At 46.6% G+C, this 17,797-nt stretch overlaps 2 protein-coding genes across 4 annotated transcripts in view; both read right to left on the reverse strand.

The window, feature by feature from the left end:
- prkag3b (protein kinase, AMP-activated, gamma 3b non-catalytic subunit) overlaps positions 1–7,007 on the reverse strand; it is an 8,991-nt gene extending 1,984 nt beyond the window's left edge. For both annotated transcript variants that reach the window (XR_012599909.1, XM_074695131.1), the window contains exons 1-12: positions 4,343–7,007; positions 3,202–3,253; positions 2,957–3,105; positions 2,345–2,426; positions 1,362–1,420; positions 1,194–1,239; positions 1,052–1,106; positions 848–974; positions 580–745; positions 439–476; positions 153–299; positions 1–42 (exon numbers count right to left, since the gene is read on the reverse strand). The exon at positions 1–42 is cut by the window's left edge. Coding sequence is in view for 1 of the 2 variants with exons in the window: in XM_074695131.1 (XP_074551232.1) it covers positions 1–42; positions 153–299; positions 439–476; positions 580–745; positions 848–974; positions 1,052–1,106; positions 1,194–1,239; positions 1,362–1,420; positions 2,345–2,426; positions 2,957–3,105; positions 3,202–3,253; positions 4,343–4,360 (981 nt within the window). In the remaining variant the exon portion in view is untranslated. The remainder of the gene's footprint in view (positions 43–152; positions 300–438; positions 477–579; positions 746–847; positions 975–1,051; positions 1,107–1,193; positions 1,240–1,361; positions 1,421–2,344; positions 2,427–2,956; positions 3,106–3,201; positions 3,254–4,342) is intronic.
- A 132-nt stretch (positions 7,008–7,139) lies between these two features.
- ttll4 (tubulin tyrosine ligase-like family, member 4) lies at positions 7,140–17,350 on the reverse strand. Of its 2 annotated transcripts, XM_074695123.1 has the most exons (22): positions 17,229–17,350; positions 16,195–16,395; positions 15,198–16,104; positions 14,614–15,052; positions 14,163–14,310; positions 13,987–14,084; positions 13,833–13,896; positions 12,448–12,566; positions 12,244–12,354; positions 11,822–11,898; positions 11,523–11,717; positions 11,323–11,405; positions 11,115–11,243; positions 10,827–10,949; positions 10,444–10,542; positions 9,999–10,133; positions 9,697–9,834; positions 9,435–9,531; positions 9,034–9,244; positions 8,685–8,752; positions 8,532–8,602; positions 7,140–8,326 (listed from the first exon to the last, which is right to left on the reverse strand). In XM_074695123.1, the coding sequence occupies exons 3-22, from the start codon at positions 15,819–15,821 to the stop codon at positions 8,155–8,157; spliced, it is 3,201 nt and encodes a 1,066-aa protein (XP_074551224.1). In that variant the 5' UTR covers positions 15,822–16,104; positions 16,195–16,395; positions 17,229–17,350; the 3' UTR covers positions 7,140–8,154. The 2 variants fall into 2 exon arrangements, with proteins under 2 accessions (XP_074551224.1, XP_074551226.1); XM_074695125.1 differs by having other exon boundaries at positions 14,008–14,084; positions 15,198–16,395.
- Positions 17,351–17,797: the final 447 nt, after the last annotated feature.

Below are 17,797 nucleotides of genomic sequence, written 5' to 3' on the forward strand. Positions count from 1 at the left end.
TCTGACCACATCACTCCCGTCCACCAGCACCAGACGATGCACCTGATGGAGGAAACAGAGCAGCCTCAGCAGCCAATCGTCGCACGTGTGTGTGTGCGTGTGTGTGTGTGTGTGTGTGTTAGTCTGACAGAGCCACGTATCATGTTCCACACCTCAGCCTTGGCGATGCGGTCGATGACGGTTTCCAGTGTCTCATGAGGGTAACACTTTAGGACTCCCTCCACGCAGCACGCTCTGGACTCGATGGCTTCACGCATCGTCATGTTCAGGTTGTTGTAGTTTTTCTGAGCGGCCAGATTCTGAGGGATGGACACAGAATACCAACGAGAAGAAGAGGAATGAATATTAAAGTCATCAAAAAAGAACAGCAGGGGTTGATTTGACCCGAATTTTGTTTTTTTATCTGCATGTGACTGAAGACACTGAATGATGACTTACAATGACGTCAAACCTGGAGTACAGGGCGACCACTTTACCTACAGAGGAAACACCGGGAAGTGAAGAAACAGAATGAACAGGACGTTCTTACCATGCTGATTATCATGGTTATTAGCATCGTTAGTTGACTGACGTGGACACCTTGCTTGTTGACTACAGGCAGAGCAGAAACTCTCCTTTCCACAAAGACGGTCAGAGCATCGTAGACAGAGGCTGATTCCTGGACTGTAGCGATCTCTCTGAAGGTCCCGATCCCCACTTCATTCATCCTCTTCTGAAGAAAGCGAGGTTTAGGGATCATTGAGCCCTGCGAGTGGAACAGGACTTCACTGTCTGTATCTGACATTCAGATTCTCTGAGAGCACAGAAAGGTCAAAGGTCAAAGTGTTGGAGAGGGGAGGGGTCTTACGAAGATGTGGAGGAACTTTAAGATGCGTTTGTGAGTGAGGATGTGGAGCACGTTTCCTGAGGCTGGGTCGATGACGGGCAGCCGGTGGATCTTATTCTTCAGTAAGGAGTAGATGGCTTCAAACAGACTGAGGAGGTGAGAAAAGTCACTACAGAGAAGACTGTCTGCTCATCAGGTACATCTGCGGCTCTGCTTTCAGGTTACCTGGACTCAGGTGTGATGCTGATCAGCCTGTTGACAGAGTACTGCAGATAGATCCCTGCTCAGAGACACAAACACACCTTTAACAACCACAACCTGCACCACAAAGACCTTCATTTATCACACACTGCTGGATCATAGTTACCTCTCCACGTCTCGATCTTGTGTTCTTCCAGCTCGTAGATTTGAACCTGCAGACCCCCAACACACACACAAACACACACACACACACTCGTCTCAGACAAAGATACAGTGTGATTCTTTGAAAAATGGAGGATTACTACAGATGGATTTATCAGATTCAGCAGCTCACCAGAGGAGACTTGTAATAACGATGGAGAATGTTTATGAAGTCTGTGATGGTCAGCATACCTACACACACACACACACACACACACACACACACACACACACATTTTAAAAATGGCTGATGAAAAGCAGGAACAAAGAATCAAACAGCACATATTTATCCTGAGATGTGTAGGATCAACATTTCTGCAGGGCTCCTTTAACACACAGCTGGGTCTGATGATGATGAAGCTGTAGATCGGAATCTCTCAGAAACCCATCAGCCCTCTCCTATTCATCATGTATTGTATAACACAGCTAGAGTTCATCAGTTCATCCTCAGCCCTCTGTCTGAGTCTGTCTCTAATCTACAGGACCAGTAACCCCCTGACACGTTCAAAGTCGACATGGTTTCAGTTACTAACAGAAAGTTGACACCCAGGGACATGCTGGGAGTGTAACGATGATCAGCACTGTGTGCAGCAAGGTGACAGAGTCTGAATGTCACTAAATGTCTTGTTGTTGACCCTCTTCCCTTTAAAGGCCAGCAGGCACCGGGTCAGCATTTGAGGCCAGCTAAGCACAGAAACCTGAAGCCTGGGCCTGGAGCCTCAAACCGTCAGGAAGATGAGAGGATGTAGGTCGAGCAGCGGTGAGGGGCTGCTGTCATCAGGATGGTGTAAAGTCTGCTCAGAGTCTAAAGACGATCTAATTGTTTCTAACCAACCCCACCAAGACTGAGGATGAGGCTCTGCAGGGTCACGGCTCCATGAGGAGGGATCTCAGTTTTCAAACTTTTAATCCTCTAAAGAAAAAATAGCTGAGCCTGTGTCTGAAGGAAAGGACTTTAAAACACTGAGAGCAGAGAGCATGACGCTGTTTTTCACACCTGACTGAGCTCAGCTCCACATCTCCAACCTAAGACACCGAGCACGCTCTCTGGCCGTCTCTGTGGCCAGCACCTCCCCTGTGTGTGTGTGTGTGTGTGTGTGTGAGTGTACAGCTCACCTACGAAACACTTGAGCTTGCTGTCCCACAGAGGAGCTGCCCTCACACCGTTGGCCACCAGAGCAAAGAAAGCCTTCTTCACCTGAGGACAGAGAGAGACGCTGAGGGCAGCTCAGGGACGCAGAGCAGATCTGTCAGATCTGCTGGTCCTCTGTTCATCCTCTTCAGCACAGCCACTGATTCTGTTTCTCATGGTGTCTGTGATGCATCAACACATTTCATCTGTTGGTTCAGATGTACTGTCTCACTGTGTGTGTGATGATGGAGCAGATCCTGAGCTAACCCTCAGGCTGTGGAGAAAACACTAACGATATTCCATGTCCAACAGTCACACCCTTGGCTTGGAAACTAAAACAAACGAATGAAACAGTTTTTCTCATGGATGCTGTGGTTGTAGCTCAACATGTAAAATGTCAGTTGATGGTTAACCTCCATGGTGTTCACTGAGTAAAGTACCACAGGGCCGAGCACGGCACAGATCAAACAGATTGAACTTTTTGAAATGACCTCCTGAGGTTTCTCCTCTCTGATCTAAAGCCTGAGCAAAGAGAGGTATGCCTCTGGGGAGCTGAGCTGTGGACTGGTGTGAGGAGAGGATGGCATGCTCCAAACCTGCAGCGTTGTGTCAAAGATGACCAGTTTGGAGCTGGTGGGGATGGCGTCGTAGCAGCAGTGACTCTTCATGAAGTTCATGTAGATGAAGACGTCAGGGTCGCCCATGGATGGAGAGGCATGGACGTGTGCTGAGTATTTACAGCTACCTGCAGACAAACAGATTCACCTGGTGATGTGACAGTGGTGTTACATCATGTCAGTGGTTTAAACAACAACCAGGATGAACAGCAGAAGCTCTTTACCTCTGACAACATCCTCCTCTTCATCCTCAGCCTCCATCTCAAACATAGGGACCTGGGTGAGAAAGATCATCAGCACCCAAACTAAAAGTTCGGCTTTACACTACAAAAAACTGAAATCCTATGAAGTGTTTTTGTCATATTTTCAGTGGACAATGCCTTTTTAGACCTAATTTGAGCCACACTGACCTGACTAGTCCAGAAAATTTCTTGTTTCCAGGTATTTAAAGACAAAAATGAGGTCTGAATTACTTGGAAAAGTAAAAAAAATCTGCCAATGGAACAAGAGAAAAGTGACTTGTACTGAATTTCAAGCAAATTTTTAAGCAGCGGCGGATTTATTTTACATGTTAGAAGCAACTCAGACCTCATTTTTGTCTCTTAATAACTTGAAAGAAGACATTTTTCAGGTCTGAACAGTTGAATGTGGCTCATATCAAGTATAAGATAATTCTTACTGAAAATAAGACAAACACTTGATAAGATTTCAGTTTTTTGCAGCGTAGACCTGGGACTCCATGATCCTCTGACTTGGTCACTGTCTGATCTTCTGCTCCATCTTTAAATATCCACAGCCGTGGGAGCAGCAGCTCATGCATGGAAACATGTTGTAAGTATGTGTCCCTGTGGATTGATTTATTAGTGTACGATCCACATTTGGTATCAGAGCAGAGACTGTTCCTCCATCTGTGGAGCTGAGAGAGTGTGTGTTATTCCCTTGTAGAACAGACACACTCCATTTTTCTGATTCCTTTGAGAAGAGACAAACAGTGCTGAAAGCATAGCAACAGCCGGCCTGACCTTTGACCTCACACAGGCACTATACATCGCTCCTTAGCTGCAGGTCAGATTAGATTTGGAGCCTCTTCATGTAAACACAAACGCAGCTTCAGATTAGGCTTCAGATTAAAAACTGAACAGACACAACGCAGAAACAAACCAAACGCCTGAGGAAGAGGAGAGCTTGGCTCAGAGAGCTGCTGGTAAAAGAAGCCAAACTGTTTTTATCTTCTCAGCTTCTCAGTTTCAAAGTCACGTCCAGACACACACTGACACACCGACACAAGTTTCAGTCCCCAAGACAGACACTGAGCAGAGGTGAGCAGACCAGACGGAGGAGGAAGAGGAGAAAGAGGAGTCTTACCTCCGCAAGGGGCTCCATGGCTGAGGAAGAGGAGCAGGAGGTCTGCCTCTCTAAAACCAGACAGGCTGACGAAACTCTGGACCCCGAGCCTCCACACGGTGTCCAGCTCAGACATCTGGCAGCCTCCACTTCTGAGTCAGATAAAGAAATGATGAAAGAGGCCAGGCATGGCGAGGAAGAGGAGAGGACGGACAGGGAGAAAGGAGAGAGGAAGGAGGTAGAAACAAAGGAACAGAGAGGAGGAAGTCTGTGCCTCAGACTTCAGCCAGCTGGGTCTGAATGTCTGGGAAAGACTGAGGTCTAAATCTGGACTGAGGGGTGAGAGGCCTGTGGCATTCAGAGAGAGAGAGGCACACACACGGGGAGGGGCGTGTAGCACACAGGAAGCTGAGGGGGATAAATGCAGACAGTAAGACAGTATGTGGCTTCATGTTCAGGAGGAGGTCAGACACCTCATCTTCACAGCCCTGAGCTGCACTGACGGTCTGTTTCTAAAGTCTCAGCCTGACAGAAGTTAAAGACGTAGATCCTGAAAGTGATGCTCTGTGTGTGAAAACCATGGGTCATAGAGCGTTTGTCTGCTCTGTAGGTAATCATGCTGAACAGTGGCTTCGCTCCCTCATGCAGGATGTAAATATCGCCTGCAGAAGAAGAACACTTTTGTTACCAATGACTTCTGTAAGCAGACCTGGCTGCCCGCCCTGCCTGCCGCCTGCTTTTAGAACAGCTGGCCATGGACCAAGTAGGTATGAAATGTTTTTCAGTGTGACACAAACAATGAACAACTGTGCTTAGGAAACAGATACCCAACAACACCTTTCCAACTCGAAGCCCTCTCTGCACGTCTGTGTTTGAATTCCTGTTTGCTTCAGCAGCGTTTTGATGTTTGTTAGGGCTTCAGAAACACCTTGATCTTTCTGAGACAGAGACCTTAAACGTTAGTGTTCAGTTTGTGATTCTGACAGGGAGAAAATGTGCATCAATCTGGAAGATACCTCTGAGATTATGGTTTCAGTCATAATGTTTCTTTCTTTCAGAGAAATTCTGACCATCAAAAGGGTCTTTATCTCAATCTGTGCAGTTATCAGGTAGCAAAACCTGTCAGGGGAAAAACATTCATCCAAATGGACCACCACCTCTGGATGCATCAGGCTGGAGATCTGACTGGACTAGGATGAATTAATGCCTGTGGGGCAGCATATCCTGTCAGGTCCAGGTTCAGCATGGACTGGACATGCAGTAAGGAACAAGGTGGCACATCCTGCAAAGAAGAAAACAGGTGTAAAAGGTGAGCATCCAAGAAAATGAGAAGTCAGGGTTAGTGTGCAGCTTTAAGACTCCACTACAGCCTCTGAGGGACAAGTTCAAGTTTCAGGGGTATGTGGCGCTATTCATAGACTCACTGAACGACAGTACAGGACCGTCCCTGCTTCAACAGAGTTTACATGAAGTCGGAGAGAAAACAGAGGTTTCATGCAAACTCAGAGCCTCAGAGGGAGCGATGAGTTCCTGCATCAGATCCAAGACTTCATTTGAACCTGAACCCTGCGCACGTCACACCTCGCAGCTCTTCAGGAAGTCTGTTTAAGAAGTTTCTCTTGTGTTTAGCTGAAGGTTTTTCCTCTCCTCCTTTCTAATTAAACCATTAGACACGTTTCCAAACGCGCCTTTGACAGCTGCTGGGGCTCAGATATTAATAGTTTACAACTGCTTGGAGAGTCCTGACACACATTTAACATTCCTCAGCCTGGATGCAGCGTGTTGGGTCTATCTGAGTCTATCAGGGTCTGGAGGCGTTATGTCAAACACCAGTTGAGCTGTAACACTTAGAAATCTCTACAATGCTTTAAAAAATAAAACAACATTTACCAAATTCTATTTAACTTTACTCAACACTTAGTTAAAACATATAAAACAATGATGTGTAAAATCTGCTTTGCCTCTTCGGTGAACAAACATGAAAAACCAATCATTGTTATTAAAAGTTGTAGTTTTGAATCAGCCGATAAACAGACTTGTAGCACAAATATCTTTTATTTTGAAATGGTCATCCTGAGCATCTCGTACAGCCCTTTAAACATGGACATGACAATTTTCAAGTTAGTAAAACACAATCAATTCACTCCTTTCAAACATCACTGTGTTAAACAGCTTCAAACTGAGTGTTATATTTCTAACATCGTATCTCAACTCTAAACAGCAGCAAACAAACATGACAGGGGAGCAGCTGCAAGGAGGACATCGGCTACAGAGCGAGGTGTGACTCTTGGGTCACACGACTAACGTTGGTGCTATGAACACTTTGAAACGTGTTTCAGTAACAGGGTGCTCCTTGAGGCAGCAGACAGCTTTTCAGCTGCAATAGCAGCTAGAAATCTGTTTATGTGCTCCAGCAGTGTGTGAATCATGTTTCTAACCATCTCCATGATGGCTAAAAACCATCCACATGCACCTAAAGCATGACCTCTGTTTTCATGTAGCAGCTTCACCTCTGACCCTCATAGCGGCTCCACCTCAGGTTAATATGAAAGACACCAGCTTTGAGAGGAAGTCAACCCAAGCTTCAGATTTGACAGTAAATATTTGTTTTAAATCTGACACAGTTTTAAAGTTTTTCAACCATAAACCATAAACCTCCTCTTCTTCAACAGCAAACACTGAAGTCCAAAGTCAGGTGATAACCTCTCAGATTATTGTGTGCATCTTTAAGTCCCGTTTCCAGGCTCTCTTAGCTTCTACAGCTTGGTCAATATGCTGAGTTCAATTCTGACAAAGCCACAAACTCCATCACCCCAGGCTGGTATAAAGAAATGATGACCCTTTATAAACTCAACTCTCCCTATAACAGGTTAAACACTCTGTGGTAGCATCATTAACACCCTTTATATAACACACCTTTGGTTTCCTCCCTGCATGCATCAACAGACCCATTCATTAAAGTTATCTTCAAGTACCTTTAACACATTGTAAGAAACATCATACTGTTAGTATTCATTATCATGAGGTTCTCCAACATTCCCAACACACCAGAAATTAAAAAAATAATATTAACAAACAATCTGCAGACATCTCAAACCATCAGCAGTCTGGACTTTCCTGCAGCTCTCCTCAAACTCTCCCTCCCTGTTTCATCCTTCTCATCACACCATTACTCAAGGTAGACTCATGGTAAAGGCATGAAAGCCATCACAGTGTGAGGGAGGCTCAGCTGTCGGTCCATTCTGTTAAATTTGTTTGTTTCTGTGAATTGAGCAGGAGTTTTATCCTGCCATGGAGCCACCTGCATTACCAGGCATGCTAATGATGGATGAAAGCTAATGATGTTAGAGGGATGAAGGTTTCACTCATCACTCCATCAGACAGACTGACTCATGTCTCTCCTGTTCTTAGATTCAAAGGTATAACAGTCAGGCTTTGCTGTGGTTGATTCAAACGACCGGCGGCTCAGTGTCAGCACAGAGCTGACCTTCAGCCTGGTTAAAGAGGTCAAATATGAAATGTAAGGAAACACTGACAGATCTTTATGTGCTGGATTTTACTGGTTTTGCAGTGTTGGAGGATTGCTCAAGACTTAAGTCGCTGTTACAGGACCACTGTATGGATTTTTGACCCTTAAGCAGGAAAACAGAGTACCTGTGTGTGTGAGAATACCCCTGTTTCTGCTTCAGCCCAAAGCCCCTCCTCCAACACACTTTTTAAAGACTGATTTTAAGAGACGTGACTTTTAGCTTCCGGCGAGCCTTCAACACGGCTCAGGAGATTAAAAACGGGGTTTGAGTTCTGACATCTGAACTTCTTTTGCACTCCAGGTCTCAGAGCGAGGCGAACTGCTGGGGCAGCAGGCTCTGGGTGAGGCTGGGCTGAGGGCTGGTGCAGGCGCTACTGGTCACGCTGGATCCAGGACTCTGTGAAACTGGCAGACTGGAGACCGAAGCCACCTCACCATCCGAACCTTCATCATCTTGAAGATGGCTGACCACAACCCTGCAGAGCCAGAGGGAACAGGTCAGTTCACTGAACTGGTCTCAATAAATCCTGATCCAGCACCCTGGAACCAAAAACTTTGATGTAACATGAAGCAGGGACACCTTTAACACGTCTTCAGATATTTCTACAAGCAAACATTCCACTCCCTGCATTTATCGACCTACAGTAACCTGACTGACCCACGGTCACAGACTGTCTGTACCTTGAACTGGATGGACTGGTGAGGTCTGGTCTGTGGGCTCCAAACCTGGAGATGTAGCTGCACTTGGACCACTGAGAGAAGGAGCCAAAGATTAAATGATAGATAACATGAATAAGTGAAACCACCTCACTGAGTCACTCTGCAGGTTCTCACCATGTGAGCCGGGTCGTTGGTTCCCAGGTGGACTCCTTTCTGACAGAGGGTCCGCAGCAGACTGACACCTGCACATAGAACAGTCCTCTTAATCCAGATTATCTGATCTAATCTCAGATTGCTGCAGGGCTCTTTAGCTTTCTCTGTTCATCAAAATAAGGAAATGAGCCTTCACACACACACACACACACACACACACACACACACACACACACACACACACACACACAATCACACACACACACACACACACACACACACACACACACACACACACACACACACACACACACACACACACTCACTCACTCACTCACTCACTCACTCACTCACTCACTCACTCACTCACCTTTGGTCCTGTTGTTCCAGAACTTCTGCTCCCACTGGTCCAGCAGGATGTTAAAGTATCTGGGACACTCGAAGAAGCGAAGGTAGCGAGATGACGACGGAGACGGAAAGACTCGCTCAAACTCTCCGAGACGGTTCAGCTCGTCTTCACTCTCTGCCAGCACTCGCACATCATCTGGAGTCAGGACGTCCAACACGGAAGACAGGAAGTCCTGAAGGAGGCGAATTGATGGATGGAGGTGTTAGAGGATAAACTGAGGTGTTTCTGACTTTCACTTCCTACACTTTGGTCAATCACGTGTGTTTAAGTATTCAGATTCAGAGTTTCTACTTTAGACTAACCAAACTGATTAATCATGGAACTCTAGTTCAGCTGATCTGCCCTTAAATGAGCCTACCCACCTGATCAGGGAATCGCTGTGTGAGGTAAAAGGCTCGTTTCACCTTCTCATCAGCAGACAGCTCAGGCTTTGTCCTCTCCTTGGTACCCCCACACAGACTGTTCAAACACACACACACACACAGTGATTGGTGTTAGTTTAAATATATAACTGTGACTTTCAGCTGAGAATCAGTGAACATTGCTCTGATGATTTGGGAACACTTTTAATCCCAGTCTCAGGGGGTTTTGTCCCGGCTGTTGGGTGTTATTCCTCCTCCCTACCTGCTGGTGGAGCTGGAGGCACTGCTGCAGGAGGCAACCACGTCATCTTTGTTTGGGATCCGGAAACCGGCCAGGTTCAGGAGATCTCTGATCATCTGACCTTTGATGGAAACATCCAGCGCTGTGTTGGAGTGAAGACTGAGACAGAAACAGAGAAAGATTTAGTTTTTAACACCTGAGTGAGTGTGAGTGAGTGTGTGTGAGTGTGTGTGAGTGTGTGTGTGTGTGTGTGTGTGTGTGTGTGTGTGTGTGTGTGTGTGTGTGTGTGTGTGTGTGTGTGTGTGTGTGTGTGTGTGTGTTACCTCGGTGAGATGTTGACCTCCAAAATCCAGGGTTTGAGGTTCTCATCCAGCATAATGTCAAAGCCAAACAGTTCGTGGCAGCTGTATGGAGTCTTGAGGTGCATCTTCATCAGACTGTGGACGTATGGCTCTGACCTGAGAGAGGATGGAATCAGCTGATCGACTCATTGACACTCTAATCTTTACAGGTAATGACTTTTTAAAACCAAAGTGTGCTGATGGACCAAAGGACTGTTGGTCTGCTCTGAAACAGTTACAAAAGCTATCTGTCACACAGCATTATTCTGAACAAAAACAAACAGGGAGCATGAGGCAGTTCTGAAGACATTGTCTCATTACATGAAACAAAATGTTCGAGCAGCTGTTGTGGAAAAGTCCAACATGTGGAAAAACAGGATCACAGCCGTCAACATTTCCCTCAAACAGGCCGAGCTGGAAAACTTACGCAATGAGTGTTTTGATCACGATGTCTTTAATCTTCTCCCAGATTAGGGTGGTGTTGACTCCCTTTGAGCCCAGATACTGCCACAGAGCCTTCAAAGCCCTGGAAACAAACACACACACACACACACACACACACACACACACACACACACACACACACACACACACACACACACACACACACACACACACACACACACACACACACACACTCATTAAAGCTGTGGTATGAGTCCAAATCCTGCAAACATGTTGGGAGAGAAATCTGAGTCCAGGGCAGAAACATTTGAATGAAATACACATCATAACGTGTGTTGATCAGGTTTCCCCCCACTGCTCCTCTCCCCTTGTGTTTAACTCTTTCCCTTCTCGTCTCTGTTTTACCATTTGTGTCCCTGGCAGGCCTTGTCGTCGCTGTTTGTCTGGTATTCAGAGTTCTTCTTGTTGACGCTGTAGTTTGTGAGGTGCATGAACTTGTTACTCAGAGTCTTCATGGAAGACGAATACCTGGAGACCAGCAACAAAACACACGAGGCCTCAGTCAGATCAGACCTTCATCATCATCATCAGACATATTCATGTGGTGCCAGTCAACAACTCTGAGAGTAAGGCTTCATGTCTGAACAGGTATAAGCCCTGATCTTTAATGCAGCGGCTGTGACGCTCTCTTACTTGCAGCTGGCGAACCGAACCAGTCCGTCAGTGAAGATGTAGATCCTGAGCGGGTCGTAGGACGTCACGTAGACGTAGATCCTCAGGTCGAACTTGTTTCCACTGATGAGGTAGGGCTTGTGCAGATATCTGAGGAAGCATGAGCATAGATTTAGTATGAGGAACAGTAAAACAGTCTAAAAGCTGAGCAGTCACTCTTGGTTCTTACTTCTGGACCAGCAGTGGTCTCTTGCGGGGCATCTGGCTCCATTTGTGGATGACAGAGATCCCTATTCCTCTGGCTGAAGCAGGCTGTTGGTGACAGAGATGAGAGGGGTTGAACAGTTGGAGGAGACTTTCTAAACTAACTTGTTTGCCTCCAGGCTTCTCTTACAAATCCTCTAACACAGGACGATCTGCTGAATGTACCGGTTTAATGATCCATTTCTGCCGGGAGCTGCCATCCTCCCAGGCTTTACGCAGCAGCTTGATGTCCTGAGGAAGGATGAAGGTTCGGGGGAAGAAGCTGAACTCCTGTTTGCCAAAGCGAAGCTGCATCTTAGACAAGTTCCTCCACAGCCGGTCCTTTCTGCCTATCTGGAACGTTCCTGGGAAGTGGTTCAGCTGTAAGGAATAAAGCATTACATTAAAGAGAGAGAGGGTCAGGGATCGGGGGAGAGTTTGATGGAGGCACAGGCTGAAATGAAAAGCCTGTCTCAGTGTCTTACCTTCTGGTGTCCTCCAAGAGCTTTAAAACCAGGAGACTTCATGTGGTGTCCCCAGCAGCCCAGCCAGTCGTGGCTTTCTACAGGGGGACAGAAACACAGAGGTGTATTGAATCATAACAGCCTCCAAGTTTTCACCCATGTTTCCTAAACATCAGCCTGAACCTGATGACCTTTCAGTCATATTATCTGTGAACTGCAGCAACAGGAAAATCCAGGCATGTTTTAATGTTTAGTATTAAATGTTCACAGGAGGTCTTTGAATCCAGTAAATGTTATTTGACTGGGAACCACCTGAGGTTGTACCAGAAGTGAAATCACAAACATGTCTTTGCTGAAGCCCCTGAGTTTTCTGCACATGGAACGAAGCGTGTTTGTTTTTCCAATCATGTTTAGAAAGTGAACACAGACTTGTGCTGACTCACTCTTGGTGACTTTAAAGTGGGACCTGCTGATGGTGTGTTTGACCACGTTTGGAGTGACGGTGCTCATCTTCCATTTCAGCAGACGTCTTTGTTCTGCAGGCAGCAGCTCCACTGCAGAGAACACAGAACAGGTCATATATGTCCGTTAAAGAAACATCAAGATGTCAGGGCACCTGCGGGACTCTGGGTTAGCTGCGTCCTGACCTTTTTCACTGGCCGTGCTAAAGTAGAGAGTCGGGGGCACGAAGGGGAACAAACTGGGAACCAAAGCTGGTTTCTCCTCTCGGTCATCTTCTGCCTCCAACAACATCGGCTCCTCCACCCTGCACAGAGAGAGACAGGCTCATGATGGGTTCATTAGGGATCCACATTAGGACCACTGAAGGCCGCTCAGCACAGGTACATAACACTTAATCTCAGGTGAGAAAAGAAAACAACTTCAGCCCACTCTGTAAAACCCGCAGCATGTTTTATAAACTGACTCAGTTTGTTGCTCAAGGCTGACACCAGACAGTCAATGTTAAGAGAAGAGCTGGACAAACAGAGCCCTGAAACTTCAAATAAGCTGTTCAAATCCAAATCAGAGCTTTGACTAACGGTTTAATAAAACTTCATATTCTACTGATCCTATTAAAAAGAGTCAGGGTGGTCAGCCACTATTCACACTGACTGACAGCAGAGGCATCATCAGTTTTTAAATCACACTGCACAGCCTGAAGTCAGCAAACACTCATGACTTAGATTTCACATCAGAATCAGACACAAAATGAAGCAACATCATTTTCATCTGAAGTATCAAGGAAGAGACTCACGTTACAGTCATATATGAATGAGGGCAGACAGATGAAGGGACGAGAAATGAGATAATCCTCCTCTAAATCTTTCTCCTCAATAAAAGCCTCCACCGCGGTCAGGTATACTCCGCGCTGCAGCTGCATTATACTTTACATACTGAAGCCCAAGCATTCAGGAAGGAACACAAACAGATCAGCTGGTTGAGGGAAAAAAGGTGACAATAGTGGCCCCTATCCAGGCTGTTTTAGCAAAGAACCAGGACCAGTCTTTGGTGGGGAGTTCCACTGTTCGGACATCACAGAGCACAACAATGTGACGCACAATACAGTGGACCTTTCCACCACGCTCTGCTGCTTTCAGCCTCCCATACAATACAGAGAGGGACAATAGAAGAGAGAAAGACAGAGTTCACAGGATCTGATGGATAAATCCATTGTTTCAGCTCAGGAAATCAACAAAAAACTGGGGCAGTCGGCTCAGAGTCCTGAGGAGAGACCCACATCTCAAAGTGGGACGTTATTAGGACCATCAGGAGGAGGACAACGCCTCTGAGCATCATTACTGATGTCTTTAAGAGGACAAATAACACTTTCCACCTGATTTAACCAACTACCAGTTGTTTTCCCTTAAGTCAGTGTTTTCAATCCATCTACAGGCTGTTTCTACAGTAAATCTGCTCAGGTAAGTGGATGCTTTGAGCTCATAGATTCGTAAAGATAGATTTAAACGTTTTGATGGGTGTCATTCATCAAATGTCTGTTCTTCTTAAAACACAGACTAAAAGAAGGTCTCACCCAGAGCCCAGAGCGATGGAGGCTGTGGATGAGGTTCCAGTGACGGAGGAGCAGTCTGAATCACCTGAAGACATCAGGAGAAATCTAACATCAGTGTTCGAACCAAAATAAACAGATTTTTAGAGAATGATGCTGGCATCAGAGGTTATCTCACAGGTCTGTTCGAGAAGCTCACCATCGTCGCTGCAGGCGTTCTCCAGCTCATCAGGCAGCTCCTCCTCCACCCCATCTACCTGCATCACACACTCCAGACTGAAAGAGTTCAGACATGACACACACTCAGTAAAATACACACTTTCTGATGAGGAAACCTCGAAGTGTTGTCCTCACCCAGACAGCTGAGTCCCTCCTCCTTCACACTTCCCTGTCAGGGATGGAGGGGACACAGAGGTGAGCTGTCCCTGTCTGGTCAGGTAGATTGCAGAGATCTGGTTTGTCACAGAGCCCACCAAGGCTCCTTCAGGACCAGGGACCACGTCTAAAACAGAAACAAGTCAAACATCCAGAGGATACGTTCAGAGATGGATGAAGCACAACGGAAAAAGTTGGTTTTCTGGAAAACACATGCTTTCTTTGATAAGGTAGATACTTTGCTTTGCAGAATCTTTGAGCTGCAGAATCTGCAGAATCTTGAACCCGGGCTGAGCTGAGGCATTTACACTGAACTTCAAACAGACTCTACCCACAGCTGGCATCAGCACTGAAATAATGAGTTCATGGTGATAATTTAATTTGCCTCCAACAGCTCTCTCACCCTGAGTTGACCTCTAACCCTGGGTACCTGAGCTCTGGTCCATCAGCGTGGGCTGCTGGGTGCTGCTGGGCTCTTTCTCTTGACTGGCACTGATGCTGGCACTGGGCACAGTTGGCATGACGCCTTTGGGACAGGGGCTGACAGCTGGGGAGCTGTTTCTTCTGCATGTGGACTGAGAGCTTCTTGGCCGACTCTCTGCTGCCCTCCTGTTGAAGTCCAGTGTGGTTGAAGTCCGTGGAGGAGGTCCACCTCGCACCACCAATGGGCTGTTTGACATTTTTGTGCCACTGTTCAGTCTCTGACTGCATTTTGTTGCTGCTTTAGCTGAATAGAGTCTCCTTGTGCTTCTTATTTGTACTTTTGTGCGATCAAGGCTGGAGGAATTCTCTCTAAACACTGCCCCCTGGTGTTCACTAAGAGTAAGGCATGGTGGAGGCACTGATGGTGAACAGTCTGCAGCTTCAGGCTGAGGAGACAAAACAAGGAGAGGTCAGACGCACAGTGAGGGACAACACCATCAGTTTGACATGTATCTGAGCCAAAGTACGGACAGAGGCATGGAGAGCTGACATCAACACAGAGTGGTGCAAATGAGAATTAAATCAACTCACCATCAGGGTGTGAGTTTGGCTTGAGGGGGGCAGTCTATTGATCGGCAAGTCCGAATGATAACCCAACTGGAGAAACTCAGACTGCGCATCTCTTCCAGCTCTTGCAGCCAGACCTCTGCTCATCCCTGATCTGTTTACAGGTGGGCAGGTTTGGAGCCAGTCAGATTTGGGCTTGGTACCAGTCAGCTGGAGCTGGAACCCATTCTGACAGTCCATCAGAGGACAGGTAGAAGGGGTTTTAGTCCCTGTGAGGCTGCTTCCAGCTTCCACACCTTGTCCCTGGCCTGGGTTTTGAGTTCTGTTCAGTCTTCGTGGCAGGTCTGACGTCTGGTCTGGCACAGCGGCAAATTGGCTCTTGGTGCTCGCTTTACATCCATCTCCATTTCCCCACTCAGCGACTGGCGTGTGCCTCAGAGAGGAGGCAGATGAGGCAACGTGACAGGGAAGAGTTTTGGCATGACCCTTCCTCCTGAACAGCTCGTGGGAAGTCTGACTTGAAGGCACGTTAGGGGCGGCGGCAGTCTTGGTGTGAGCACTCAGAGAGGCTGCAGTGGTGGAACTATCCGTGTTTGAGTCAGCCCGGAGCTTCCCTCCACCCCAGGGGGAGGACTGGTTGGTGGGCATGGCGCCTCCCGAAGATATGGTTGGATAGAGACCAAAAGGCAGGATACGAGCTAACAGTCAAGAAGAAATCCTGAAGTGATGGACTTTCTGTTCCTCCTGGTAGCCCCTCTTACAATCCGCAGAGTTTCTGTATATTTCCAGGTGTCAGCTCCTGCTGGATAAACTTGCTAATTTTCTGTTGGTCACCATAAATCGACGATAAGTTCTTTGTAAATCCTGACCAACAGTCCACATAACTGCCAGCACAGATGCTGTGACAGCAGAACAACAGCTGAGCCTCAGACTGAAAGAAAGCACAGATCACTCCTTCAGTTCTGGAAGAGACGCAGGCACATACGGTCTAACTCCAAAGGCAGCGTGGTCCCAACTCTACCTGACAGTCAGATAAAACCATGACCGAGTCCAGAGACTGATGCTGAGGTCATGTCTCTGTCCTCCTCTGAAGACCTCTGGGATTGAAATGTAAACTTCAGGCTGAGGGAGACGGCACACTTGGCTCTGATTGTGGACTGATTTGAGTTTTCATGTCCTCCAGGTTGACTTAGAGGAGGCGATGATCCAACAGGAGTGAGCTCTGAAACAAAGGAGGAGAGAAACCATGAGACTGAGTCATTTCCCATAATGTTAGTCTGGTTATTAATTTATCGAAGCCAAAGTGCCAGACATAAATTCATGAAATGGATGAGTTTCCTTCTTCCCTCGTGTCTTATGAAGTCTGATGATGCTGGAGTCTGCAGAGGTCCCGAAGATGGAGGCCACGCTGTCTGCAGTCTTTAACGTCTCTAAGGTGGACACTGGGTCACAGACTTATGATTGGACCACTTTTAAAAGTGACATGTCTCTCTAGAAAAGATTTGGGCTGTATTTGCCCCGTCTTTGTCTCTGCTGTTGATTGTTTTTCTTCCTCATCGTCAGATGTCTCCAGATGCTATAACACTGAATGATTTAACCAGCAGCGGAGCATCTACATCCAAACCTGTCTTTATTTTCTCTTTATTCTCTTGAGTTGTGAGGTCTGAGGGGTTAACTCACCTGTCAGTAGACTCACGTGTGCGCTCTGTGCCTCAGCACGCACCGCTTCCCCCTTAGCCTTCGGCTAACAGGCTATCGGCTGATTCTCATGTAAAACACTGATATTTTCAGGAAATACATCACGTATCCAGGCTGGACTGACTCTGATAACGATATGTCTCTTAGAATTAATTTCATAGTCAAGTGAACGGCCCGGCAGCCTGCTGTTTACGTTATTTGTCACTTGTTCTCCGCGTTTTGTTTACCACAGCTTCCGACAGCGTTAGCTTAGCAACAATGAACAACACAGCACCAACAGTCACCAGCTTCACGAAAAACATCACAAAATAAGACACAACGCTGGTTATTAGTTCAGAAGCAGACCATTATACATACATGGTCCCCTCGTCTGTCCTTATCAAGTTGGTCCGCGGGTTCAGAGAGGAGCAGCTCGCTAAACTCACATCACTGAAGCTAACAGGAGGCTCTGAGCGGAGCATCGCAACCAAAGATCGTAAACAAAGATCGTCTATTTGACAGAAGAATGCGAGATGTTTTTCTTTTAATTCCGGGTTGGCAGAAGAAGGGGCATTTACACATTTGAACCTGGTTATTTCATTTGTGTGAATCATTTTAAATAAATCAACAAGTCAGAAAATAAAAAGAAATTCACCATTTCACTTGTATCTTTACTGAAACAAAACCAGATGGTTGATAATACTCAATGAGAGCCATAGCCTCAGTCTGACCAAAAGAGGGCGCACCATAGGGTAAGCCGAATCAAACTGCCTTTCCTCCATCCGTCCTCTGAACCTCAATGAGTTTTTTTTTTTTTTTTGCCCCCTTGGTTTCAGTGTAACCTCTGTTGATGTCACTGTCCCTCTCTGCCTTTATTCCTCTCACGCTCTTTACACGCTGATATGTTTCTTTTTTTTTTCTGTCTTCACCAAACATGCATCTCCCGG

Source organism: Halichoeres trimaculatus, unplaced genomic scaffold, assembly GCF_033239565.1.
Source record: "Halichoeres trimaculatus isolate MK-OKI-2021-1 unplaced genomic scaffold, fHalTri1.1 fHalTri1_scaffold_19, whole genome shotgun sequence".
Classification (NCBI taxonomy): domain Eukaryota; kingdom Metazoa; phylum Chordata; class Actinopteri; order Labriformes; family Labridae; genus Halichoeres; species Halichoeres trimaculatus.